Source organism: Drosophila simulans, unplaced genomic scaffold, assembly GCF_016746395.2.
Source record: "Drosophila simulans strain w501 unplaced genomic scaffold, Prin_Dsim_3.1 Segkk6_quiver_pilon, whole genome shotgun sequence".
Taxonomy (NCBI): domain Eukaryota; kingdom Metazoa; phylum Arthropoda; class Insecta; order Diptera; family Drosophilidae; genus Drosophila; species Drosophila simulans.
Window position 1 is genome coordinate 429,348 of NW_025416867.1, and position 18,705 is coordinate 448,052.

The 18,705-nt window shown below is 39.3% G+C and overlaps 1 protein-coding gene across 6 annotated transcripts in view; it reads right to left on the minus strand.

The window, feature by feature from the left end:
- Window positions 1-18,705, minus strand: part of LOC27208787 (unconventional myosin-VIIa) — a 530,661-nt gene that overhangs the window by 380,936 nt on the left and 131,020 nt on the right. For all 6 annotated transcript variants that reach the window (XM_039298281.2, XM_039298279.2, XM_039298280.2 and 3 more), the window contains one exon: window positions 17,003-17,065. In XM_039298281.2, coding sequence (XP_039154215.1) covers window positions 17,003-17,065 — 63 coding nt within the window. The remainder of the gene's footprint in view (window positions 1-17,002; window positions 17,066-18,705) is intronic.

Here is an 18,705-nt window from a genome sequence, read left to right on the forward strand (position 1 = left end):
CCCTTTATTAGGACCGTGGTCCCAAGGTCTGCCTCTATGGTTTCTTCTGAACATAGTGGGGAAAGCTTGTTCCCTAATCGTTTGTTGGTTTTTAAGAACACCTTTTCGCCAACTTGATAGTCCTTGTAGGTTCTATCTCTATTTCCTTGATCAAGGGTCTTTTCCTGTGCTTGTTTAATTTTTCTGCTGATTTTTCCTTCGAATCCCGCAGACTTCGAGTGAATAATTTCTATCGGTTTTTCATTAGTTACTGAGTGAATTGAATTGTTGTACTTGTTGGTTGCCAACAGAATCAATTCGGTTGTGTCATTTAGGCCAGTTTCCAGCTTTAAGCATCTGGCTATTTCTGCCAGGGTACTGTGAAACCTTTCTACCTGACCGTTTGAGGTGCTGTGCAGAGGCGGGGCGTTGGAAATGGTGATATTAAAATGATTTAGCAACATTGTCTTAATAGTCTCGGAATTTAAGGATCTTTCGTTATCGCAGTAAATGGTTCTTATTTTTGGAAAGAAATTTATTATGTATAATAGGGGAGATTTTACGTCCACAATAGCCCTCGATGTGATGGTTTGCACTGTGGCAAATTTCGAAAATTTATCCATGCACGTAAGAAAAAGGGTTCCATCTATTGTAAAGATGTCGATGTGGAGGATTCTGCTATCGCTTGTTTGGATGGATGACGATTGTATTTAGCCAGGTCTTGCAGTTCAAAGTGGTTTCTGTTGCTAACCGTAGCATCTTAGGGAAAAAATAGTCCCTCAAGATTTGCTTTACGTTTTCTTGTGCTGCTCGGTGAGCTCTGTTGTGTTCTGTTATAACAATTTCTCTCTGCTCAGTTGCATCCGTTATGACCTGCACAAAGCTTTTCGCATGCTTGAAAGTGGTGCTTGGGAACAATTCAACTAATCGGTGCTGGATAAATGCCAAGATCGGAAGGGAGCAATGTATTGCGTTAACTACTTCAGCATTTACCACGTCTTGTAATGCATTAAGAAGATTTTCTCGTTTAGAAATCCTTATTATGTGTCTCACCTTGCTTTTAAACAAGATGAATGTGTCTACCGAAAAACTGTTTCCCTCTTCGATTATTATTTTTTTTTTTTTTTATTTTTTTCCCCTAGCAAACTGGATTTTTTCAGTTCCAGTAAAATCAAGTTTCGCATTTACTTGTTTAAGTAAGTCGAGACCAATAATACCGTCAAAGTCTTTAAGATTGTTCAGAATAAAAAAGGGTGTCTTTACGTTAAACACCGAAACTATACATTTTTTATCGATTTTGGTAAAGCCATGAATTGACTTTACAGTAAAGGGTTTTCCCGCTGCCACGACGCCTTTCAGCCCCGGGAGTGGAGTAATATAATTTTTTGAGGTGCCTGTATCTAGTAATAGTTTTATTTCTCCTCCTGCCACCGTACGTGTAATGTAGGGGAGCAGGGACTTTACACTAAAAAATTGCAGGAGTCCTCTGCATCCAGCTCGTCACGTATTTCTATGGCGCTTGCCTGGCGGAGTCATAGTCTTCTTCGTCGGTGTTTTCTTCCGGCATGAAGTTGATTTTTTGCTGAAACCGTGGCAAGTCCCGCGGTTGTGCCGGAAAAACGGCAATTTTTAATGATTTCTTTAAGCCAGATATGAACGCGTGTAAAGCGTCATCCCTGTGCTGCTCATTAAGGACGGCCGCTGCGGCTGCGTCGTGTGTCATTATTGTTTTGTTTGTAAGAAGCGTTAGCTTCCGTTCTATCTCATCATAGTATTTGAGTAGGGGTAACTCTCCCTGCCTTGACAAACTTAATTCTTCTTTTATTACGTGTGCCGGAGTTTTGTCCGCATACGTGAAGTCTAAGCGCGCTATTATGGCGTGAAAATTAAATACCGTGTTAAATGATGCTAATACAGCAGACGCTGGGCCTCTTACTTTATTTTTTAGGATTCCGACGGCCTGATAATGGCGGCCTGTCTCCAGGAAACATAATTTTCCTGTTTACCGTCAAATTCTGGAACAGACCATATCAAGGGGCTCACTACACTCAATGTTTGGATTCAATTCGATTTCTTGGAATGTCTGGATTTTCGGTTTTTTGTCTTTAAGTAAACTTAACTCCCCCATAATTGCGGTTAGTTTTGCTTCGAATAGTTCTTCCTGCATTTGAAGTGTGCAGGCTATGGCAGCCTCCATATTCGCAATTTGTTCCGCCTGCATTTCTGTTGCCCTACTGTTTGACGATATTTCAATTCTATTTATTTCTGGCAATTTTCTGTGTAAAAGTTCTAGGACTTCTTCGTCTGTTCCCAGTATCCCTATACATGAGACAGTTCTTTATGTAAAAAATTTTGCAGGTGTTATAGAACTAAATCAAGATTTTGTAGAATATTAATTATAAGTATTTGTAGTATTTTTTAGAAAGAGTTAAATATTAAATTAATTTGTGGTTCGCTAAAATTTCAACTCCACAACTGGCTGGATATCATTTAATTGGTGTATTTTTATTTTTTATTTTGGATTTTCTAGCACATGAGAATGTATTTATTCAGTTTTAAGCTCACGATTTGTTAAATATTTGTTATTTATTGGCGAACTTTTGACAAAAAGCCTACTCACATGTTAATAAATTAATTTTATTGTCGAGGTGTTTTGCCGACGGCTTTCTTTCGCCACCAGTACTGCTGCTGTCGTCGCTGCCGATGTCGCTTCTGCCTCTCTATTCGGTTAAGAATTTTCCGCTTTGTGAAAGTTGGGACTTGAGTTTTTTCATTTCGGGTGGTTTTTTGATTCGATCTGTCCAATTTATGGAATTTTTAATTTTGGTGATTTTAATTTTTTCACGTTTTTTCTTTTCACTTCGGGTGATTGTTTTTTGTTCGCGAATTCCGTCTCGCGTGAGTCCGATTTCTTCGTTGGGCGCAAATTATAAGTCGTTGGTTTATTTTAGTTATATTTATTTACCACTCTCCCGTTAGGGCGAGGGTCACAATATTTGGGTATTTATAATTACAAGGCGTAAGCCTCGGAGTATGATTTAAGACTAACTTAAGAATTCGGTCCCGGTTCAACTCCAGGCCTCTGGTCCGCAGCAGAACCGCTGGCAGAAGGCCAGGTCAGCACTTCTGCGTCAGGTCGATCACTCGCTCCGCAAGTGCTCCGTGCGGGCTCAAGGCAATTGCACCTGGAGTACGCGATCAGCAGTTTGTTTAGTGCACGGGCAGACCACCGGATATGGCCTGCAATTCAGCAGTTTCACTCCGTGAGAACTGCTTGTGTTAACTTGTATTCAATGTATACAGTGAATTGTTGTAAGTTGAAAATTATTAAATTTATCATTTGTTCTCCTTCAATGTTATTATTTAAATAATTGGTCAATTCGATTCCTTGGTTAATGACTTCTATTACGTGGTTAAGTTCTCTTATTTGTACATTATTTTTAGAGATGTCGGCTAATTGTTGTTGTACTTCTTTTTTATCTTCTTGATCAAAAGTGCCAAATATTTTTTGTATATTGTTCCCATAAAGTTAACAAGACCACATTTACTACATCTAACAATTCTTTACAGTTTATTTCTATGATAAGTTTTTCTACTACATACTGTATTTATGGTGAGTTATTAAAAGTTTGAGTTCGTTTAATTAGATCTTCATAAGTATTTTCGGTTTAAGTTAAGTTAATAGATAAGTAATGATATTCGTGGTTTATTGGTAAATCTATTTATCCCGTTTGAAAGATTAGGTAGCCGTTACTTCTAGGTATTGTGTGTTAATTGTTGATAGGAGGATTAACAAACATGAGTATCATGCTCGGGAGTAGGCCTGGAATTATCGTTATTATATTTACTTTTATTAATTTTCTCTTTCTTTTTAAACTTAGATTTATAGTGTATTATCTTTCTACCTCTATTTCTTTCTTCGAAATGTTTATCATCTATTTGTCTTAAATTTTTCTATATTTTTGACTGGGTTAGTCGTTTTTGATCTAACTTAACGTCGTGACTATTTTCATTGAAATCGTCAATTTTGTTTACTTTATTTTGTTGAGTGTCTTAGGCAGGGGTTCCTGCAACAATAAAGATGTCCAGTTGTTCGACCAATTGTGTTGTGTTTTGTTTTGTAATTGTAAATGTAAAGTATTTTTTCAAATTTTGTGAATTGGTTTTCAGGTTCATTTTCGCTTTTTTTTCATTTTCTTAATTTTTCATTAACGGTTTTATGAAATCGCTCAATGTCAGAGATTCAATTTTTACATGTTGTTACATTTAAAGTTACTCCTTCTGATTCAAAGTTTAAGTGCACATGAAGGCGGAGTCTTTGTCGGCTTTTATTTCTATGGGCTTACCCATATCGTTGAAATAGCGTAAAATAGCTCTTTTAGTTTCAAGCCAATCTCTACTGTTTACTTCTACCAGGGAGGCGTATTTAAAATAAATTTCAATACATATTTATCGTTTATTGTTTATTAAGTAAAAATTCATGACATACTTGTCTCTGGGACTAAAGGTTTCTGGGGTTGTTTCAAGGGTTAATTTTGTGTTTATATGTTCAATTTTAGCGATGTTACAGATTTCGCATTCGTTTATGATGTTATGGGTAATAATGTTAATCAGGGTAATAAAAGTTAAATAAAGTTCTTTGTACTGAAGTGTGAGTTTTCTATACCAGGGTGTCGGTCTCATTAGGAAAGTAAATAACACGTTTCTTAGTGCATAAGTATTCTTTGATTGATCCCCTTGATCCTTAGCAAGGATATCAGTCATTTCTTTATAACTGATTTTTATTCTAGTTTTATGGAAATATTTCATTATTTGGACGTCGTCAAAATTGTCTTTTATGAATTCGAATTAAGAGGTATAATTATAAGAGGTATAATTATTATAATTATAATAATTAAGAGGTCTTTCTGTTCTTGAAATGTGATTTTGGTTGCCTTCTTGTGCGCCATGCAGAGTAGCTGCTATGGAAAGGGAAGCTGGGTCATCTTCTCCTAGAAAGTTTTCCTTAATTTGAACTCTTGATAGAGCGTCAGCTACATGATTTTCTTTACCTGGTAGATATTTAATATTATAATCGTATTCGTTAAGTTTTATCTTCTATCCCTGTAATTTTATATTGGGATCTTTTATGTTACTTAGCCATACAAATGGCATATGACCGCATAATATGTCGAACATTCTACCGAGTAGGTAGGACCTGAAATATTTTGTTGCCCATACTATAGCTAATAGTTATATTTATGTTGCCGAATAGTTAAGTTCGTGTTCGTTTAAAGTTCTGTTTGAATAGCAGATGAGTTTATGCTCTTGGGATAATACAGCTCCTATGGCTATATTACTTTCGTCTGTTACCAGCGAAAATTTCTTTTTTAATACTCCCATTACTCCCATTAACACAAGCAGTTCTCACGGAGTGAAACTGCTGAATTGCAGGCCATATCCGGTGGTCTGCACGCGCACTAAACAAACTGCTGATCGCGTACTCCAGGTGCAATTGCCTTGAGCCCGCACGGAGCACTTGCGGAGCGAGTGATCGACCTGACGCAGAAGTGCTGACCTGGCCTTCTGCCAGCGGTTCTGCTGCGGACCAGAGGCCTGGAGTTGAACCGGGACCGAATTCTTAAGTTAGTCTTAAATCATACTCCGAGGCTTACGCCTTGTAATTATAAATACCCAAATATTGTGACCCTCGCCCTAACGGGAGAGTGGTAAATAAATATAACTAAAATAAACCAACGACTTATAATTTGCGCCCAACGAAGAAATCGGACTCACGCGAGACGGAATTCGCGAACAAAAAACAATCACCCGAAGTGAAAAGAAAAAACGTGAACAAATTAAAATCACCAAAATTAAAAATTCCATAAATTGGACAGATCGAATCAAAAAACCACCCGAAATGAAAAAACTCAAGTCCCAACTTTCACAAAGCGGAAAATTCTTAACCGAATAGAGAGGCAGAAGCGACATCGGCAGCGACGACAGCAGCAGTACTGGTGGCGAAAGAAAGCCGTCGGCAAAACACCTCGACAATAAAATTAATTTATTAACATGTGAGTAGGCTTTTTGTCAAAAGTTCGCCAATAAATAACAAATATTTAACAAATCGTGAGCTTAAAACTGAATAAATACATTCTCATGTGCTAGAAAATCCAAAATAAAAAATAAAAATACACCAATTAAATGATATCCAGCCAGTTGTGGAGTTGAAATTTTAGCGAACCACAAATTAATTTGATATTTAACTCTTTCTAAAAAATACTACAAATACTTATAATTAATATTCTACAAACTCTTGATTTAGTTCTATAACACCTGCAAAATTTTTTACATAAAGAACTGTCTCATGTATAGGGATACTGGGAACAGACGAAGAAGTCCTAGAACTTTTACACAGAAAAGTGCCAGAAATAAATAGAATTGAAATATCGTCAAACAGTAGGGCAACAGAAATGCAGGCGGAACAAATTGCGAATATGGAGGCTGCCATAGCCTGCGCACTTCAAATGCAGGAAGAACTATTCGAAGCAAAACTAACCGCAATTATGGGGGAGTTAAGTTTACTTAAAGACAAAAAACCGAAAATCCAGACATTCCAAGAAATCGAATTGAATCCAAACATTGAGTGTAGTGAGCCCCTTGATATGGTCTGTTCCAGAATTTGACGGTAAACAGGAAAATTATGTTTCCTGGAGACAGGCCGCCATTATCAGGCCGTCGGAATCCTAAAAAATAAAGTAAGAGGCCCAGCGTCTGCTGTATTAGCATCATTTAACACGGTATTTAATTTTCACGCCATAATAGCGCGCTTAGACTTCACGTATGCGGACAAAACTCCGGCACACGTAATAAAAGAAGAATTAAGTTTGTCAAGGCAGGGAGAGTTACCCCTACTCAAATACTATGATGAGATAGAACGGAAGCTAACGCTTCTTACAAACAAAACAATAATGACACACGACGCAGCCGCAGCGGCCGTCCTTAATGAGCAGCACAGGGATGACGCTTTACACGCGTTCATATCTGGCTTAAAGAAATCATTAAAAATTGCCGTTTTTCCGGCACAACCGCGGGACTTGCCACGGTTTCAGCAAAAAATCAACTTCATGCCGGAAGAAAACACCGACGAAGAAGACTATGACTCCGCCAGGCAAGCGCCATAGAAATACGTGACGAGCTGGATGCAGAGGACTCCTGCAATTTTTTAGTGTAAAGTCCCTGCTCCCCTACATTACACGTACGGTGGCAGGAGGAGAAATAAAACTATTACTAGATACAGGCACCTCAAAAAATTATATTACTCCACTCCCGGGGCTGAAAGGCGTCGTGGCAGCGGGAAAACCCTTTACTGTAAAGTCAATTCATGGCTTTACCAAAATCGATAAAAAATGTATAGTTTCGGTGTTTAACGTAAAGACACCCTTTTTTATTCTGAACAATCTTAAAGACTTTGACGGTATTATTGGTCTCGACTTACTTAAACAAGTAAATGCGAACCTTGATTTTACTGGAAATGTTTTAAATACTAGTAACGGAACTGAAAAAATCCAGTTTGCTAGGGGAAAACGTTAACTTTATTAAAATCGATGATGGAGACGTTCCTATTGCTATTAAAAACTCGTTCGATAAAATGATAGTTAAAAATCACAAAGCCTTCGCTGACCCAGACGAGGCATTACCATTCAATATAAATACTATCGCCACAATTAAAACAGATGGGGAGCCGGTATACTCAAAATCATAATCGCATCCCATGGGTGTGACCGAATTCGTCAATGCAGAGGTTAAACAACTTCTAGCGGATGGCGTAATAAGGCCATCCGAATCTCCCTACAACAACCCGACCTGGGTTGTAGATAAAAAGGGAACAGACCAAAATGGGGTAAAAAAGAAACGACTAGTTATCGATTTTAGGAAACTAAACCAGAGAACAGTCGACGATAAATACCCTATCCCAACAATTTCGACAATACTGTCAAATATGGGAGAGTCAAAATTTTTTACGACACTTGATCTTAAGTCAGGCTTTCACCAGATAGAGCTGGCAGAAAAGGATAGGGAAAAGACGGCATTTTCAATAAACAACGGCAAATACGAATTTTGTAGATTACCATTTGGGCTTAAAAATGCCCCAAGCATTTTCCAAAGGGCCATTGACGATGTCCTAAGAGATGGAATTTCAAAAATATGCTACGTGTACGTCGATGACGTCATAATATTCTCCAAAACAAAGGAAGACCACGTTAAGGACGTGGATTGGGTTTTAAGAAAACTCTTGGAGGCATGAGAGTATCCCAGGAGAAATCAAAGTTCTTCAAAAAGAGCGTTGAATACTTGGGGTTCATAGTGTCGCAAGGGGGTCTACGAACTTTACCTGAAAAGGTCAAAGCCATAAAAGAATTCCCTTAACCTAAAACGCTTTTCGAACCCAGATCATTTCTGGGACTAGCAAGCTACTATAGGTGCTTTATAAAAGACTTTGCGACAATCGCAAGGCCTTTAACGAATATCCTAAAGGGAGAAAATGGGAAAGCAAGCAAATATCAGTCAAGGAAAATCGACATCGATATGACCAAAGAACAGAAAGAAACGTTCAACAGGTTGAGAGAAATCTTGGCATCGGAAGACGTTCTGCTTTCATACCCAGACTTTAAGAGACCATTCGATTTGACAACGGATGCGTCAGGTTTTGGTCTAGGAGCGGTACAATCTCAAGACGGCCGCCCGATCACAATGATATCACGCGCCCTTAGAGATAGTGAAAAAAATTATGCAACCAACGAGCGAGAGCTCCTCGTCATAGTTTGGGCACTGAAAAACCTCCGAAACTACTTATACGGTGTAAAAGGGTTGCGGATCTTCACCGATCACCAACCACACACCTTTGCCGTCTCGGATAAAAACCATAACGCGAAACTAGGCAAAGAAAATTTTGTTGCAGACGCGCTGTCTCGCCAAAAGATAAACGTCCTAATGATGAACAGTCAGATGTAGCAACAATACACAGCGAACAGTCAGGTTAGCGACACTATTGACACAACGGACAACCCGGTAAACTGTTTCAGAAATCAAATAATAATCGAAGAAGGAAACAGTTTTTCGGTAGACACATTCATCTTGTTTAAAAGCAAGGTGAGACACATAATAAGGATTTCTAAACGAGAAAATCTTCTTAATGCATTACAAGACGTGGTAAATGCTGAAGTAGTTAACGCAATACATTGCTCCCTTCCGATCTTGGCATTTATCCAGCACCGATTAGTTGAATTGTTCCCAAGCACCACTTTCAAGCATGCGAAAAGCTTTGTGCAGGTCATAACGGATGCAACTGAGCAGAGAGAAATTGTTATAACAGAACACAACAGAGCTCACCGAGCAGCACAAGAAAACGTAAAGCAAATCTTGAGGGACTATTTTTTCCCTAAGATGCTACGGTTAGCAACAGAAACCACTTTGAACTGCAAGACCTGCTCAATGGCTAAATACAATCGTCATCCATCCAAACAAGCGGTAGCAGAAACACCTATAACTTCCTATGTGGGGGAAATCCTCCACATCGACATCTTTACAATAGATGGAACCCTTTTTCTTACGTGCATGGATAAATTTTCGAAATTTGCCACAGTGCAAACCATCGCATCCAGGGCTATTGTGGACGTAAAATCTCCCCTATTATACATAATAAATTTCTTTCCAAAAATAAGAACCATTTACTGCGATAACGAAAGATCCTTAAATTCCGAGACTATTAAGACAATGTTGCTAAATCATTTTAATATCACCATTTCCAACGCCCCGCCTCTGCACAGCACCTCAAACGGTCAGGTAGAAAGGTTTCACAGTACCCTGGCAGAAATAGCCAGATGCTTAAAGCTGGAAACTGGCCTAAATGACACAACCGAATTGATTCTGTTGGCAACCAACAAGTACAACAATTCAATTCACTCAGTAACTAATGAAAAACCGATAGAAATTATTCACTCGAAGTCTGCGGGATTCGAAGGAAAAATCAGCAGAAAAATTAAACAAGCACAGGAAAAGACCCTTGATCAAGTAAATAGAGATAGAACCTACAAGGACTATCAAGTTGGCGAAAAGGTGTTCTTAAAAACCAACAAACGATTAGGGAACAAGCTTTCCCCACTATGTTCAGAAGAAACCATAGAGGCAGACCTTGGGACCACGGTCCTAATAAAGGGGAGGGTGGTCCATAAGGACAATCTACGATAAACATCTTCGCAAGAGTCCTGACCCCGTTTGCAATCTTTTTATATCTCTTTAGGTTGCGGTATCCCATTCTTATTCTTATACTAATAGCTGTTAAGACAGACGCGACGGTACGACTTAACGACTATACGAACGCAGACTACATCCCAATAGAGGACAATGAAATCGTCATCTGGGAATCGTACGGATACTTGCAACACTCGACAAACATAACAACTTCGACGACGGAAATCTGGTGGCGGAATGCAGATCCCGGAACATCAACATCGGTAACTGCAAGACGACGGTCGGCGCCACTTTCTGCAAAGAACTGCAGAATGGCACTTGCGCTCAGCAGATAATCTCCGGGGCCTTTGCACATTGTTCTACACTTCCCGGCCACCTGGATCCGGTGACCATTGTAGATCACGGCACTCTCATTGTGAATGATGCCAACGTGACCATAACCGACAGCCAAGGGAAAGACCAGAAAGTGTCGGGTACCTACCTGGTAACATACACCGAAAAGGTAGCCCTCAATGGGACTTGGTACATTAATCAGCTAGGAAATTCAGATAAAAAACCTGCTGTGTCGGTCATCGCCGTTGTAAACGTCACGACTCATCAGAATAGGTTAAGCCTTCCACTTCTCCACGAACTAAGTCTGAGGAACCTTCACCACATCGGGACTCTTAGAGAGAAACTCACCTTGGGGTCCCTCCTCAGCAATTCCTTCGCCATACTTGCTACCTTCCTATTGTGCTCCACCATTTGGTTGAGCTACCACCTCCTAAAGACCAGGAGCCACACCGGGACCGGGACCGAATTCTTAACTTAGTCTTAAATCATACTCCGAGGCTTACGCCTTGTAATTATAAATGCCCAAATATTGTGACCCTCGCCCTAACGGGAGAGTGGTAAATAAATATAACTAAAATAAACCAACGACTTATAATTTACATAAAGCTTGATTTGCAACGGACACGCTTAAGTATCTTTTATCCAAAACTTTTAAAACACGATTCATTAATCCACGTTAATTCTGAAAAACTTCTTAATATCAAAACTTCAGCTTGGCTTAAATCTGATACGAACGAAATTCTGATAATATCCCACATTCCAAGAGAAATAAATAAAACTCCAGTTTTTGAAATAAAACCCTACCTAGACGGAAAAAGTAACATACTTACCGAAACAATACATGACAAATATTTTTCTCAAACTTACACGGCAAGTTCTCAAAGCTTGGTTGTAAATAATGGTATAACTGGTATACTAAGCCAGGTCACAACGCAATGTAGATACAGTAAAACAAATTATAATTTTGAAATAAAATATGTAGAACCTAATATAATCACAACTTGGAACCTTCCCAAGACTATCCTAAACCAAAACTGTATCAATAGAGAAACTATAATAGAAGGCAATAATATGATAAAAGCATTTCATTGTTCTGTCAAATTAGAAGAAATGTTAATTACCAACACAATGTTAGACTATACTCAAACTATCTATGTAAACATTAATGTAACAAAACTTGAAACACTCGAATACATTCAGGCAAAAGAAATAATGAACAACACAATCAGACGAATAATATCTTTCAAATAATAACACTTACAAAATTAGTCATAGTAGTTATTATTGTAATATTGTACTTTATCTATAAATGTAAAGCTATAACCCAAAAGTTAATTGTAAAATTTAAAATTAAAAAAAAAAAAAAAAAATTTTAAAAATAAAATTTAAAAATCAAACCCTAAAAAATGAAAATATTATAAGTCCTGAAGCAGACAATGCTGCACCCCCCAATACCCCTGTAATGTACCCTAATCTAAACGCCTGAGGACAGGCTTTTTTCTTAAGGATGGGGAAGTAACATATCTACACCCACAACTACCCGACCACACACATTATTGTAAACAATCACACACACACATTAATGTTTAAGTACGAAATGTAATCAGAGATCGATAGCCCTTCGATTATGCTTAGCTGTCATTTACGCACAGCAAAGTGCAAAAGTCCGAAGTCCAAAGTCTAGACTCTGGGGCGAGCCAAAATCCACGTCCTCTAAACATTCGATCACTTGGCGAGTCAACTGAAATAACAAAAACTCCCGCCCACACAATCGTCTCAGGATTCTCAAATTACTCCTATTTTTCGGGAGCTCCTCTGTCTACGGGAGAATAGACAACTCTTTTTTCGGGAGAATAGATGTTTATAACTTTATTCTCTTAAACTTCGCTCTTAAGCTATCCCAATCTTCCTATATAAACGCAAACATGTCTCTATAATGTAGTTCATTTCTGAGTACGCTATCAATTACGATAGCCCTGCTAAGCCCACTTTAACTATTTATCTATAGTGATAATCCAAAGGCTCTAGTTCTTCCTTTGTTGGAATTAATAAAAACGTTCAATAATACATAAAAAACCCAATTGTGTTCTTTTTTATTGAGCTCTTGGTCTGAATTCGTATAATAATTAACAAGAAATGTCTATAATAATTAACAAGAAATAATAAAGAACCTAAATCTGCAATATTAAGCATTTACTGATCTGCAACTATTTGTGGCTGCCGTTCAAAGTCCTGGCAGCTCAAAATTCCGATGAATTGGCTGGTAAAAACAACCTCCCACACAGCCGATATACTAATGGGCTGCGTCCTAATCACCGGAATCGTCGTAATAACGATCCGCATCTTGATTAAGTTTACAAAGGTTACAAAATTCCATATCAACCAAACCACCGATGACAACCCGACCAACGACCGCAACGAGTGGGGACACTCGATTTTAAAGGCGGAGGAGTTAGCACCAAAAGAGTTCGCAACAATAATCTGCGAATCCGGCCGTGCACCAGCAGTAGCCAATAAATGCAAGATCAGCGTCTGGAGCGCTTCCGTGGGAGCGACGATGGCAGAGCCAGCAACGGAGTTGGCACTGACGCTAGCAAAAGCAGCGACGGTGCTGGGGGGTATAAATACCACCCAATTTTTCACTTTACATTTAGTTCCGATTTTTGTCAAAATAAAGACGGACCACCGGTCCTAATTACCTTCCTTTACCTTTTTTTTTTTTAATTTATTTATTAAGGCATACGGGGAAGTTTTGAATTCCCTTTGTGTCCTTCTTATCTATTAATTCAGCCCATTTGGGCTCGCCGGCTAACTATAGTTAGCTTTTTCAAATTTACAGTAATTTTACTACAATTACATAACAATCACATATAACAAATAGGATTTAAGATAAGCGTCAGCTTCTGCTGACCCTTGTCAAAGGAGATCGGGTAATGAGATCCCTCGGTTGTCTTCTATTGAGCCTCCTTGGTGGGCGAGATCTGCTTAGAGCGCTGGCCAGCCGATTTCTGTGGCGCTCCAGCCTGTCATGGTATCTGCTCGAGTGCTGGTTTATTTCGTCAAATACCGTTGCTAGTTTCAGGTCTCTGTGCAGAGTGGTGTTTCGAACAAACCACTCGCAGCCGGTGATAAGTCTTGCTACCTTATTTTGAATAGCCTGGATTCTTTTGATTTGGCTGTCGCATGCCAAGCCCCAGATTTGGCACCCATACTTCCAGTTTGGTGCTAAGATCTGTTTGTAAATTGTCAGCTTGTTGGATATTGACAATTTACTGCGTGAACTTCTTGTGAAAATAAACAAACGTTTACTTTAACTTATAAAACCTTATACTTATAAAAAACTTATAAAATTAAACAAAATACAACCGGACACATAACCGCCATATAGCTTTACGCTGTCACATTTATCAATGATTCGCAGATGATAAAAATAATAATATGAAAAAATTTCGAAAGATTTTACAAATGTGTGGGCGTGGCAGTTTTGTGCGTACTTTATATAGTCGGAAACGCTACCTTCTGCCTGTTACATACTTTTCAACGAATCTAGTATACCCTTTTACTCTACGAGTAACGGGGTGCGAAATAAAACAAAATTTGGAACACAAAAATAAATTCCCACATGATAATGATGGAGACCCTCCGACTGACCCTCACTGGCTGATTCCTTTTGCGTCCTCTGCGATCTCCGTCACTTTCCCATTCTCTGTTCTCACTCGCGGATCTCTTGCCGGTTCGATATCTAACTGCCTTGAGCTGCGCTGGCGCCGCCCCTTTATAGGACGCCTTACTTCCCCTTTTGCGCACGGCCCGCTCCAGTACAAGGTCTACCTAATGTCCCGTATGTTCACGGTGCGTCCTTTTTGTGCTTCTCCAAAGTCCGCACCGTTGCCGTTCGACCCCCGTACCTTTGGCGGCTTGAGTCAAAAGTCCAGCGCGGTACTGTTAGTCCACGGTCTCTCCGCTTTCCTGGGATCCAAGCTCCATTATTTCCCGTTCGCCGCCCTCGACTCCTTTTGCATTCCAGCCGTCTTCGCTGTTGCTGTTGCCGCTCCCCTGAATCTGGATTTGTGGGAAGTTTTATGACTGCTTACATCTCCCCCTTCCTTCGGAAATTTTTGAAAAGATGGTGTTTCCGGCAGTCCTTCGCTTCGGTGTCAGCTTCATCGCTTCTTCTCTTGTCGACCCTGCGCACTTCATTATCAGCCTGGCAGACTGATCCCAGTAGACCCTGTCGTTTAGCATCTCGACTCGGCATCTCGATCCTTGCGCCCTTTTCGAGCTCCCATCTTCTGCTGCCGTCTGCTCCTCGTCTGCAGCTCTGTATTTAAACTTTTCGCCTTCCTTTGATGCTCACCACCTTTCGTCTCTGGTAGCTCCGCTTAAACTTACCACGATCGCGTTATAGATATCGGCGAGCGGCGTTCCCACTTCCTTTTCGTATCGGCAACTTCAGTTGCGTCGGTGGTGTCGGCTGCAACGGCGGCTGCGTCATCGGCGGTGGTTGCGTAGGCGGCTGTGACAACGGTGGTGTCGGCAACTCCGATGGCGGCTGCGGAGGTGGTGTCGGTTGCAACGACGGCGGCGGTGGAGCTTGTAGCGCCTCCTCTTCCTCTGCAGCTGATCCAAACTCTCCTGCCATGCGGCCTCGGCGGCATCCGCTTTCCGTGTCTCCACCGCTGCAACGTGGCGACCTGTGCCTCCATAAACTTCCGCTCATCAGCCGGGTCCACGGTCAGCGACGCGACTGCATTGCTCGTCGCACGCTGCGGTATGCCATCCTGGCTCTCGCCACCCGCACGGCCTCGTCTTTGTCTGACCCCCGTCGTCCTCCTTAGTTAAAAAGAAAACTATAGCATTCTCTATAGTCGAGTTCCCGACTATCAGAGTGTGAATGCGTTTCTATGATATCGAAAGAAATTTTATTTTAAAATTGTTCAAAAGTGTGGGCGTGTCAAAAAGTTTTTATAAAATTATGATAAAATATCCATAACATTTTTAAAAATGTGGACGCTGCAGTTTTGGACGGTTTTAAGGCGATAGAATGGGCGTGGCATAAAGTTCCTTAGCAAATCGATAGAAATTTAAAAGTCTAATATAATTCGAAAAAATATCCAAAAAATTTTCAAAAAGGTGCGCGTGGCAGTTTTGTGCGGTTTTAGGGCGTTAGAAGGGGCGCTGCAAAAAGTTTGTTGCCAATGCATATAAATTTACAAGACTAATAAAATGTGAATAATTATCCAAGAAATTTCAAAAATGTGGGAGTGTTATTTGTATGTGCTTTTAGGGCGTTAAAGTGGGCGTGGCAGCGTGGGTCAACAAATTTGCGCTGCGTCTTTGTCTCTAGAATCTGAATGCGGTATCTCAACCTATTCTAGCTTTTATAGTTCCTGAGATCTCGACGTTCATACGGACACGGCTAGACCGACTCGGCAATTGATCCTGATTAAGAATATATATACTTTTTATGGTCGGAAACGCGTCCTTCTGCATGTTGCATACTTTTCCTCTATTCTACTATTCCCTTTTTCTCTACGAGTAACGGGTATAACAATTAGAAAATTTGGAAAGTGACTGCTTTATGCAGCTTGCTCTACGTTCACGATACTGGAATCCGCATGCTGCTACAGTTCCCGAGATCTCGATTATATGAACAAACAGAAAGAATTGATATACCAAATAGTGTCGGAAACACCACCTTGTAAAATGAACCCATAGAAAAACACCCATTCCTTTAACTTATACATTCCATTAATATCCATATACAGGTTAATAACTACAATACTTAACCCATCTATTGTGAAGTTTGAAGTTCCCCATTATTGTTGTTGTTAATAAATGTTAATAAATAATATTATATTTTAATATATTATTATTCTTTTTACTTTAGATCTACTTAAAAAACCTTTATGGGAACTTTTTAATGTTATAAGCCAGCTCACATCGAATGGTAGATGCATAGAAATTACAAATTATATCATCATATAAAATTGTATTATAGTTTCTCCTAGAGTAGACACTATAAAAAAGGTATGTCCGAGGAGATAATAACATTCAATTAGAACGCGAAAATGGTAGGGAAGGGGATAATTTGACTTGCACACAAAGTGTCCTGCAAGGTACATCATAATTTAAGAAATTAAGGAGAGAGAAAAAGAAATTCTAAAATTATTCCTTGTTAACTTGCAAACTCTGGAGATGGTTAAATTTTGCGGCGTTATCTAAGCTCCCCTCTCTCGTAATCACTCTAGTACTCTCGCACATACACTTAGCGTTCTGAGGCTCGCTCTGCAATTATTATTCGCTTTTGTAACTTTGACATATTGCATCGATGCAGAACCTTGTCTCTCGTACTTTAATGGCTGCAATTGGATCTATTCGACGTCGTTTGCTGTATTTACCTTTTGCTTAAAATTAGTACTTGACGTTAAAAACATTGTATTTGCTTTATGCTTACCTTGTTAAATATATTAATGGTTTTATAAGGATTTACAGCTAGAAGAATAGATCCGGTATAAGTCTATTGGTTTTAAATATAGAACAACCAATTATATTGCACGGGTAGTGTTGGAATATAAATTAAACATTTTGGAACATAAATACATTTTCGCAATTAACTTTTGCAATATTTATATGTTCTTACCGTATTTATACTACCTGTGAAAAAAGGGTTGTATTTGTAAGATGTCTGCATGAAACTAACAATAACAAGAGATAATGCTATATATAATATGTCGGCAATAGAGGAGTCTCATTCATTTCGTTTATTCACTTTGTGATTTGGTGCGGCCGCGCAGCAAGTTCCGATCAACTCTACCAGTCAAACTTCACTGAAGGGATCTTCTTACATGTCCCTTCTTCATCATATTCTCTAATGTCTATACACACTGGCGTGCACAACATTGTCATCTCTCTCTAACACACTATTTATGACAACCCGATCGGACCTCACTCAGCTGCAGAGGCTGTTCGTTCCTCTGCAGCAGCGCTCGTCAGAATTTTACCGCAATATTACAATTTAATCAAAATATGAAATCACAGAAGGAATTTCTGGAATGCGAAGAGTCGCGCTCCGACACGGCCTTCCTGACCTTTCACACGTCCTTCCTGACCTTTCACACGTCCTCGTGTGTCTAATCCACCAATCAAGCCCAAGTCACACAACTTCGTCAACTTAACTTCCATTTATTTAACAAACTCAAATATCTTTCTCTGTTACATTTATTAACGTATAGAGCCGCTTACACAAACCTTAATTGACAATTCATCTCATAATTTATTCTTGTTGAATATATAATGAACATATATGTATAATGAACAACGATGTATGTATGTAAGAATAACTCAATTACTGGTGTATTCAAACACTCAAGTCGCCTGCGAGCAACGGTTAATTCCCTTCTGAGTGTTTCGCTACTAATCGGCGATCACTCTTTGTTCCAATATTTTGACGCTGCCTGTGTACAGCAAGTATATATAATTTGAATTCAGTTACCAATAAACCTCTGCGCTGTAAACACGTTTAATAGGTTATGGGCCCAGACACAAGTTTGGTGCGGTAACTCGAGTGAAATTGTCTTTACGAAAAAGAAGATTCGGAAAGTGACTATTAAAAGTGAATTTGTCTTTACGAAAAAAGAAAATTCAAAATGAGTTACGGTCAACATTGATAAGCTCTATGAGAGCAATTATGACATGTTGTCAATGTCCATGCGTAGTGTTCTGATAGCTTCAGATTTATGGGACGTGGTATGTGGTAGTGTGAAGGAACCCGATGATGCGCCAGAGCCTACGAAATGGAACACTAAAGACGCGAAAGCTCTGTCGAGCATAATTTGGCATCTAAAACCGTCCCAAATGATGCACATAAAGTCGTGTGTGACTGCAAAGGAAGCGTGGAACATTTTAGAAAAAATACATAAGCCGGTCGGACCGTTAATTCAAATGCAGCTCTATCAAAAACTCATTCGCTTAAAAATGAAGCAAGGTGATAATGTGACAGACTATGTGAATTCATTTGTAGAAATTTGTGGAAAATTGGACGAACTCGATATTTTACTAGGTGATAACCTAAAAGTGATTATGCTGCTAACTAGACTTCCAAAAAGCTTTGAAAAATTCGTAGTTGCCATGCAAACACGCGATACTTTGCCCCCGTTT